Raw genomic sequence first — 10,515 nt, forward strand, 5'->3', positions numbered from 1 at the left:
AAAAAAAAAAAAAAAAAAAAAAAAAAAAAGGATAGGTAATCCATTTTGCACAGTGGTGAAAAAGGAAAGGATTTTATTCATTTACTTTTCCTCGGGGTCTTTGCAAAAGTTCTCTTTGGAGATGTACAATTCAGTCGTTTTCAATATAACCGCAAGGTGGAACAACCATCACCACTCTCTGATTCCACATCGAGGCAATCTACTTCTGAAAATCATTGCTGACTTTAAAAAATGCGAATATCTGGGATTGCCCTCAAGAGTTCCTGAGGTGTAGGACTCTGCATGTATTTCCTAAATGTTTTATTTATTTTAATTGTGTCAAAATACAGATAATATTCAACTTCTCATTTTCACCATTTTTTTTTTGGTGTGTGTGTGTGTTCAGTGGCACTGAGCACAGTCACAGTGTCATGCATCTGTCTCCACCACCCACCCACAGAACTGTTTCATCCTGCAAGACTGAAACTCTGTCCATCAAGCAATATGCAAAACTTCTACAAGCCCAGAATGTTTAAAGCTGGGGCTCTCGGAACATCCTTGAACCCATCCCTGTTTTGTTGGAAATGGTACTTGTTCAAGGTCATTGACATCAGGTCTGGAGCCCAATTTGTCTACTGAAGCTAACTCTATAGTCTGTCTTTTTTTTTTTTTTTCAGTGCTGGGCATCAAACCCAGGGCCTCAGGTGTGCTAAGAAAGCGCTCTACCTGAGTTAAATTCAACCCTTTTCTGACTTTGCTGAACATCAAAGAAAATGACCCTTCAGGTCATGGGCATTCTGGTGGGGGTTTCCATGTTGCCAAGAACATGGAAACATGGAACATGGGAACAGGCCCGCTGATCCTCTCAGACTGATCTAGACTCCAGAGCTCTCCCAGGTGTGCACTCTTGATCATGGGGGCCACAGTGAAGGTTGGGGTGACACGGAGGCAGCACATACCCAGAAGTAGTCACAGTAGCTCCACTCGGTTGGCTTTAACAGTTGCTGTTCAGGCATGGTGTCTGGGTGAGGGAATGTCACGCAATTTATCTGTAGGGTACAGAATAAAAAGAAAATGACTTCACATTAGAGGGTGGGAAAAGGGGAAAAATCTTGCTCCCTGGACAGAGCACACTACAGAGGTCTCCCTTGGGTCCAGTTTGATGAACCATGCATAGGTATCTTCAGATGTTCCAGTGCTGGTAAGCATTCAGGCAAAGCTCAGGGGTGGGAAATCAGGGCAAACTCTTTGGAGGGCAGTTTAATAGGATCTATCACATGGCAAATATCTAGATCCTTCCACCTAGCAATTGCACTTTCAGGAGTCTGTGCTACAGATACGTTCATTCCTGTGTGCTGAGACATACGAACATGGTTTTTGTTACAATGCTCTTTATGGTAGCAAAATGCTCTTTATGGTAGCAAAAGGCCATGTCACAACCCCATCGTCCATCCGTAGGGGAACAGGTATTGTATCCATGGCAAAGGATACAGTGATAACATTCTTATACATTGATAAGGGAAGTGACTGGGACATACTATTATGTGGGAGGAAAAAAAGCAAGGTATAGAATAGTATTCTGTTTGTATTAAAAAAAAAAAAAAAAAGGGGAGGATAGAAGCACATTTGGCTATTGGTGTAGAATACTTTTGCCAAGTGATGAGACAATTTGCTCCTAAGGAAAGAATAGTGTGGGTGAGGGTCAGAGGTGAGAGGTTATTTCAAGATACATATGACATGAACAACGATAGTATAAAATTATAATCCAGGAACCCACTGGACTCTGCCCCTTGCCAAGGGAAGTACAGGATGCACAAATTGTCTCAGACTTTTTTTCTGCCCAGGCACGTTGGGGGTTGGTACTTGGCTGTCCCTGTTTTGTTCCTGCTGATGTGACTTCAAATCCTGCATCCTCTTTTTCCTATTGGAGATGGTTAATTGGTTTTCTCTGGGAGAACGAGCCCTGAGTCCTATCAAGTCTTAGGCCCTTTGTTGGCAGCCTAAATAACCTGCAAGGAGAGACTCTGGAGGTTAAAGGGAACAGCTGTGCAGAAAACCCAAGGTTTGGGGCACAGTAATGCAAACGCGGATGCTAACCATTGAGGTGACCGCTGCTATAAACTTCAGCTTGGAAGGGAGGGGAAGAAGCTCCTGCCTTGAGCCAGGGCCAGGGTCCATGGAGATGCCTCTGAGGGGCAGATTCACAAGCAAGAGGAGTCCAGTATCACCAAATGATGTGAGGGCTCAAAAGAGAAGCTGGAATTCATGGTTTCTATGTGAATTGCCTCAATGGCTAAGTTTTGGCCCTTCCTTTAAAGCTTATTAACAATAAAAAAAACAACACTGTGTAAGCCCCTCAAACTCCTCTGTCAGCTGAATCTGGCCCAGGCATGGCCAGGTGTGACCTCTGGTTCCAGGCCACTGAGGTCAATCTAGCTCCTTCCTACCCTAGCAGTCAGGAACCCAGGTCTCACTTGCTGTCCTATGAGAAGAGCTGAGAAGTCCTACCCAAAGGGACGAGCCCCCTTCTGGATACTGACATCTGGTGAGATAAAGTAGGGGTTTCCATTCTGAGAGACAGTAGGATCAGTGGCAGGAAAGACCCAGAGAACTCTGGAGACGGGCGGCACTGCATTCTACCAAGGTCAAGATCCAGGTGGGTCCTAAAGATTCCGGAGTTGGGGAGTGTTTTCCAAATGCTGAGCATGCAAGGTGGCCCTGGCCAGTAGTGGCCTGTTGGTTAGCCTCTCATGCTCAGCCTCTGGAGAGGTTCTCCCCACAAACACATTGCTACCCCTTACCCTCTTCCTTCCTCTTTTCTTACCCAAACTGCTCTTGGCCAGAGCCTCTCCTTGGGGAAATACTCCCTACAAAGGAAGATTTTACCATGAGAGGCAACTTCACCAGAGGTCGGTCAGAACAGGAAGGGGAAATGGGTCTTGCTCAGCCTTCTCCAGATGACCCACCCTCAGAGAAAGAATGCTATTGCCCACCCCAGGATGCCCATGAGGACAGATCCCATTAATCCAAAAGGGGTGGTGATGAATCAGGAACAGCTCCTTCTATGACAAATCCCAGGTGACTCCAAGCTCAGCCATCTGAAAGGCTTCTGAAGGTCTCCAGGAGGGCTGGGACCCTTCCTAAGTTCCACACAGTTCCTTTTTTGTCTTAGAACTAAGGGGGAGTATGGTTTGGAGTCACCTAGATGATTTGTTAAAACACAAAGATGGACGAGTCCCAGAGCCCCGCTCTTAAAATCCTATATGGTTTCTTACCATCTTCTCTGTGGGGTCAACTTTATTTTCAAGATTAAATATTTTGTCTTCATTGCCTGAGGTTCTGTCTTCCAAATGGTCTTGTCTGTGGGTGGTACTTTCCATTGAACTTTTAAGTTGGTTTAGTGATTCCTTCCCTTCAATGATTTCTTCTTTATTTCTTTTCAGGACCTCGGATACATCTTTCATCTCCTGAAAAGATTCTGTTATTTTACTACAAAACTCCTGTGCCAGCTCTCTTATAAAATTCTTTAAGTTGTAGTACATTTTTTCTAAATACATCCTCATCTCCTTCACTGATATTTTTTCGATGGATTCTCTTATGGGAGCAGCTTGGTTTGTTTGGAGCACTTTATTCCCTTGTTTTTTCATTTTTGTTTGTGCGTCTTCCCATCTAGCCGGGTGGTTCTGAGGCAGGATAGTTTCTACTCTGTCGATGTGAAGTGTCCCTGAAGGTTTCCAGAAACTCGCCTTTAAGGGAGAGACCAATATGAACAGCACCTAACGCACACAATATACAGCCTTAAACCACATAGCTCCTATTAAGATGCCTAGAGTTTTGTTGCAAGCCACAGAAATGATGTGTTCAATTATTGTCTACAATATAATCAGTCAGTTTGCAAAAAAGGGGCTTACAATTTCAAATGGGGGACAAAGACAGAAGTGGTATAGCATGTGAAGGTTAGGAAGAAGGAGAAGAAAAAAGATTATTATAGAAAGAGGAATTCATAGAGGTTGGCTATTAGCAGGAAAAAAGAATCCAGGAAACAGATAAGTGAGAGGAAAAAAAAATTTATATATATATATATATATATAGTAAAAAAATAAAAATAAAAGGCTGGGCTTGGTGGTGCACACCTGTAATCCCAGTGCCTTGGGAGCCTGAGGCAGGAGGATCATGAGTTCAAACCAGCCTCAGCAAAAAGCGAGGTGCTAAACAACTCAGTGAGACCCTGTCTCTAAAAATACAAAATAGGGCTGGGGATGTGGCTCCATGGTTGAGTGCCCCTGAGTTCAATTCCCGGTACCCAAAAATAAAAAAATGAAAAAAAAAAAAAAGTAAAAATAAAAGAATATACAACAAAACTGTAATATACTATTCAGACACCCAGGTCCTCAACGAACTGATGCATGAAAAACACTTGGTTTCAAAAATAGTAGAGATGTGAGTGATAGTGAAGCCAGAATTCGACAGGCAGTCAGTGTAGACAGGTGAATCAAGTCAGGTCGGATCAAGGAGGCCAATTTTGAGTGAGTCTGGGAAGTTGGAGACAGTCCCCTGAGGGATTGAAATGTTAATTCCTCCAGAGCCCTTCCCCCATCCTTATCCAGAACCTGCCCCGGCTCCAACCTGTTGCCAAGGTAACCAGCCCCAGGAATGGCCCCTCCCTACAGGGAGCTGTAAGATTGTTAATGGCGGTGTCCTGGGCTGCTCTACCCAGCCCTTCCCCCTTCAGCCCACGTGTTTCCTACCTTTGGCCCCCTCCCCAGCATTCCTAGGCCTAGTCAAGAAAGCAAGAAGGAGAAAGATAAGGGGAAGAGGGCAGGAGAACAAAGGAAGCCTAGGAGACCAGCTATGGCCCCTTTCTATCTCCCTACAGAAGTCTATGTAACCCCTTTTTAAATAAACCCTCTTTATACGCTTGCCTCCACGCGCTTCTCTAATGCGCAAACCTCAACATGCGGGGAAGCAGGACGCATGACCGACCCATAACCGGCGGTATCAATAAGGGAAAAATAAAAAAAAGATCTGATAGAAAACGTTGGAAGACTGCACCCAGGAGTCTCTTTCGTGTTCCCCTGGTGAGATGTAGGAGTCTGATCTTAGCCCCTCACGTGGCCAATGGACCCCACCATTCCTGGTCTCTAATTTTTAGTCTCCAAATTTGATCTCTCCCGCTCCCACCGTTTGGAATTGAGGTCAGGCACCTTTCTCTCCCGGGGTCCCGAGGGCTGGGTAGCAGCGAGTGAAGGACCCGGCTAGGGGTTAGGGAGGGATTAGGAGACTGGGGATCCGGGAGCGGAATGTCCCTGGGTGCCCCGGCTGATGCCCAATCTGGCGGGATCCAGGGATCAGTGGATGTGAGACTGGGGAGGGGTCCGAGATTCCGTCGGTTCCCCCCAGCTATTGGAGACTCACAAAGCTGGAGTGAGCCCAGCTTTTCCCAGCCTCTCCAACTTGGGTTCCCCGGGGTGAAATGCTCCCAGATCCCAACTTCCCACTGGATTGCTAGGCTCAGGCCGATGCAGAACTAGCTGCAAACTCACAGATCTAGGCTCCGGTTTCTGCAGGCTCTGCCACACTGCAGGACCCAGAAGGTTCACCGACCGAGGGCGATGGATGAACTTCGGGAGAGAGAGCAGTTTTACCCGCCCTCCTGCCCCGCCCTAAATTAACCTGCCACCCAAACCCCTCCCCGGACCTGGCTCGGTGAGGCCCAGTCAAACCCTCCCATCCCCCAAAGACGTGCCCTCCAAGGCCTGATCGCATGACTCTGCTGCCCCATAAAGGGCATCGCTGATCGGTGGAGGTCGGTTCCCTTTCCATTCTTTCGGGCTTTTGGAGAAGTTCCTCCTTCCTTTTCTTATATCGGACAAAGGAGTCTAGCAGTCCGTGATTCCTCTGGGGCCAACTGCCCCTCCAGTCTCAGGATTTTTCACTCTAAGCCTCCGGGAGACGTGATATTCCCGCTGTTGGAGTTGTGGGTAGCTGAGCTAAGACATACCACCTTGCACTATTCCGCCATCGTTCCTTCTAAAATCCGGTAGGATTCCAGAGTTGGAAACTAGGAGGGTCAGAGGTCTAGAAGGTGAGGGGTTCCTCCAAAGGTCCTGTAACCACCAGGGAAGGACAGCTAGCTGGGTTGGGTTGGGAGACAGAAGTGAAGTCAGGAAAGTCCGGACGACTCAGGACACATCCTCTTGCTGCTTATTCCATTCCGGGAAGCCATCAGTTTGGGAATGGCCTGGCCAGGGGCCCCACTCTGGTTTCAGGATTTCTCACTCCCAGCTGGTCCCCAGGGACTTCCCAGCACCTGCTGGTGGGCATCTGGAGAACTGCACCTCACTGGCCTCCTGGGGGGCCCTGATCAGGCACCTGGCCAAGAGCTTGGTTTCCATTCTCATTTCATCTTCCCAACAACCCGACAGGCAGGGACTGTGAGAATTTTATAGGAAAAGCTGAGGATCACAGAAGTGAAATATTTGAATCCAGATCCCCTGACCGCAGAACTCAAGCCATAACGTCCTTTGCTCATCACTCTGGATGTTTGTTGAATGGCTACTCGGTGACACGTGCCATGCCAGATCCTCCCAGCCACCTGCGCGTGCACGTTCGTGACAGTATTTCTCACTCTGGTTTAGTTAACGTTTCTTTAACAGCCCGACTCCTAGAGGAGGGAGAGCGTCTTTCCTCTGCAGTTTCTTTCGTGCCTAGTACAGCATCAGGTACACAGAGGATGCCCCATAAATGTTTCTTAGTGTGATGACTGGAGACTGGTGATGTAAGGTACAGCATCTGCCCTCGCAGGTTTGACAGTAAGTCACTGTGATTCTTTGGGTTGAATCTCCCATGGAGGCTATAGGAAGGGCCAGGGATCTGGGTGGTGGGGACGTTAGAGACTGTGGCCACTGGAGAAGGCTGTGCAGTGGACGAGTCCTAATGATGGCTCAGCAGTCCAGGAAAAGGGAGGTAAGATACGAATCTGAAAATGCTTTGCAGATAAACTTAACGGCACCGTGAAGTTGATTCAGTGACTCTCACCCAGGAGTGATTTTGCCCACACCCCAGGGGACACCTGGCAATGTGAAGACATTTTGGGTTGTCACAATTAGGGCTGTTATTGGCATCTGGTGGGTAGAGGCGAGGGCTTCTGAGAAATAATCAATAATGCACAGAACAACCCCCCACAACAAAGAGCAATCCAGCCCGAAATGTCAACAGTGCCGAGGTTGACAAACCCCAAGGTGGCTGCCCGAGTGAAGAGGAGTATTTCCATCCACTGGGATGGGAAGAGGGTAGAGCCGTGGGCATAGAAGGAGGTGGCAACAGTAGAGGGGGATAGCAAGGGCTGTGTGGTGTGCGCATGTCCAGGAAGCAATCAGAGCTGACATGCTTGCTGCAGCAGCCTGGTGCCACTCAGACACAGATGAGGAAACAGAGGCTCAGAGAGGTACATGCTCCAGCCCAGTGTCATGGGGCTGGAGAGGGGCAGCGCAGGGTGCAGAGCTGGCTTCCGACGTCCCTGGCCACTACTTTCACTTAAGTTACTTGCTCTGACCTGGGACCACCAGGCCTCAAGCCCAGGCTCAGAAGGTGCTGGGAGGACCTCAGTGCTCCATCTAGCAAGGGGTACAAGTCCCAAGCAGGAAAGAGAAGACAAGACAGGGCTTTCCCTATAGAAACTGCCATGTGTGGATCGCTGTCCCCTCCTGGGTGACATTTTCCAGGCAGTTGATACCAGGGTCCAGCTACACATCTGGGAAACAGTCTGTCCCCTCCCAAAGCCTCTTAGAATAGGAAGAGTGCCGAGGCCATCTTGTACCTTGAATACACAGGAGATGACCTAAAGAGATGCTTTTTGTTCAACAATAGCTAAGGTTGTGCCAGCCACCTTCCCAAGTGCTTTAACACAAGAACTCCTGTAAGCCTCAACAGGGGCTGTTGTTAGCCCCATCGTACAGGCAGGTAAACCGAAGCACACAGACATTAAGTTACTTACACAGTACCACACAGCTTTGTGTAATGATGGAGCTGGGTCTGAATCCAGGTGATCTGGCGCCAGACTCCACAAGCATGGCTCACCTGGAAGGCTAAGGTGGGGAGGCCCTCGCGGAGCACGGGGCTGTGCCAGAGAACAGAGGCCACAGCCTCCTCTGAGCAGCATGTCTGAGCAGATTGCCTGCAGACTGATGGAACCCAGTTTGACATCCAAGGGCTCCCGCAGAGCAGACTTGAATGTTCTCCCTGGAGGGGAGCTGATCCAGGAGGGTGGGGGAGAGCTGGGACTCCGGGTGAGCAGAGCAGGACCATGAGGGCCCATCCCCAGCCCCTTAGCTCCTACCAGGGTCCTGTGGCTACACCTGGGCTCTGCCAGGGAGTCAAGGCTGAGGATCACAAGAGTCTCCAAATTCTCCTTCCAGGAGAGCCTATGGCCCTGTGGCTATACGCTCAAGATTCGGACATGACATACTTATGCCCAGAGCTCTGAGCTGCCATTAGCATCCGTCACTCCCAATCAAACAACCTGCTCCACCTGCCAGCCCAACATTACTGACAGAAGAGACGAGAGCCAGGCAAGGCTGCTAGTCCCTGCCCGCTGCTGCCAGGCCACCCACGTGTCTACCCCTTCCAAACCAGCTCCAGGCTATGGAGCTTCAGAATCAAGCTCTGTTCTTGCTCCTCGGCCGTGGACATAACACCCTTTGCTGTCCGGGGCCTCCTGAGGATCAGACAGCATAGGAAAAGTCGCTCCCCTCGTCCGCACATGCCAAGGAGAGGGAAGGTGACGTCCCAGCCTCCTGGGGAACAGGGCCATCCTTTCCTTCTGGACATCTCCTCCTGCAGAAGCCCCAAGTTCTGGAGGACCAAAGCCCAGAGAAAGAGGATGGGCACAGGGAGAGAGCAGAAGCATAGAAGTCGTGAACTGAAGACACGTGAGACCCTGGTGGTGGCCAGTGACAGGCTGGAAGGCATCTTGGGCTGGTGGGTGGGAGACCCGGCTCCTCACTCACTCTGGGACCCTTGGCCAGCCAGATGACTCCCTTGCCACAGCTTTGCTCAGTATCCCCAGCAGCAATGCCTCAAGGGCAGGCGTGTTTGTTGGAGAATTCTGGAAGTGCTGGGTACGATGCAGAATTCCCTGATCTGGCATCAGAGAGACCCACCATAGGTCTGGATACCTTTCAGGAATCTGCGATTTCAATAAGTATCTCGGAGGCCTTGAATACACGTCACGGGCCATCTCATGAGACGTAGGTCAGTGGGAAGGAACAGGGGAGGCACCTCGCAGGGAAGGACAAGGTGTGCCATTCTGAGGAAGGCTCATTTGGCCCATTGGCAAGAGCTCTGGCTGAACCACAGAGCCTGGCAGGTGCCCCACCGCGTGGCCCGGGCACCATCACTCCAGGTCTTTATGACAACTGTGGCCAGCGTAACACTCATTCCTCCCACCACCACCACCACCATGTGTTCCTCTTTCTCCTTTCCCCCTATTTTGGGACACTCTGCTCCTGCTTTGCCCTGGCATTCTGGGGAAGCTGGTGACAATTTTGAACATGGAGACTATACCCTCCGTAAGTCTGCACCCTGGGGCTACCCTGCCTGGCCCCAGGAGCTCCCCTAGTAACTGGGAGGCTGCTGCAGGCCTACAGTCCCAGCAGGCTGAGCCTCTCTGCCCAGCCCTCAGAAAACAGAGGGAGGTAGGTCAAGAGGGACTGAGACCTGAAAAACCAGGTTGGCTCCAGAAGGGCACTGCCAGTAGGCGAGAGCACAGGTTTGAATCCTAAGTGACCCCGGTGAAGGGCCACTCCACAGTCTCAGCTTCCTCATCTGTAACAGGGTGATATCAAGCTCATGTGGACAAGGCTATGTGCCAAGCTCTGCTTTAGTGCTATTCATATACAGATCCATTCAGTCCTGGGAACATCTTATGTCTCAGGAGCCCTGATTCCCTATTTCACAGATGTGGACACTGAGTAACTTGCTCCAGCTGTTGCACAGCTTTTAAGTGCCATAAGTGACACTCTGGCTTCAAAGACCCGGTCCATAATCACTCGTCTCTATTGATTATATGAACTACATACAAACCTCACATAGCTAGTAGGCAGAACGAGTCACTCGGAACACTGTTTATGTGTTATAAATGCACATAAAAGCTATTAGTATTGTTGTTCTTGTTCGCCTAACTCTCCTTTTTCTGCAAAGCAGAATCTTAGTAGGCCAGGGGAATGCACCTCTCCTGGTTTGATCGCCATGGGGGTGGTCAGAAGGGCTCAGGATGGTGTGAGATGGAGCCCAAGAGAGTAATCCCCTGTCTCCAATACCCTTGCACTTGTGAAGACAGCAAAACCTGGGACCCGCCCCCCCCCGCCCCCGCTTCTCAAGTCTCTGAGCTGTGGGCTGTCTGAGCAGCTAGACAGCTCCCCTCCCCACTTGGAGGGCCCCCGTCCATGTCCAGCTCCTCAGTCCAGCATAGAGCTGGGATGGGGAGGTGGGGGAGGGGCTCCCACTCATCTCCACACGGGGGGGGGGGGCCCTCAG

General features: G+C 49.9%; 1 protein-coding gene across 10 annotated transcripts in view; it reads right to left on the reverse strand.

Annotated features, from left to right (window-relative positions):
• Positions 1–10,515, reverse strand: part of Gas7 (growth arrest specific 7) — a 235,109-nt gene that overhangs the window by 25,127 nt on the left and 199,467 nt on the right. For all 10 annotated transcript variants that reach the window (XM_048798068.1, XM_048798067.1, XM_048798072.1 and 7 more), the window contains one exon: positions 939–1,028. In XM_048798068.1, coding sequence (XP_048654025.1) covers positions 939–1,028 — 90 coding nt within the window. The remainder of the gene's footprint in view (positions 1–938; positions 1,029–10,515) is intronic.

Source organism: Marmota marmota, unplaced genomic scaffold, assembly GCF_001458135.2.
Source record: "Marmota marmota marmota unplaced genomic scaffold, marMar, whole genome shotgun sequence".
NCBI classification, from domain to species: Eukaryota; Metazoa; Chordata; class Mammalia; order Rodentia; family Sciuridae; genus Marmota; species Marmota marmota.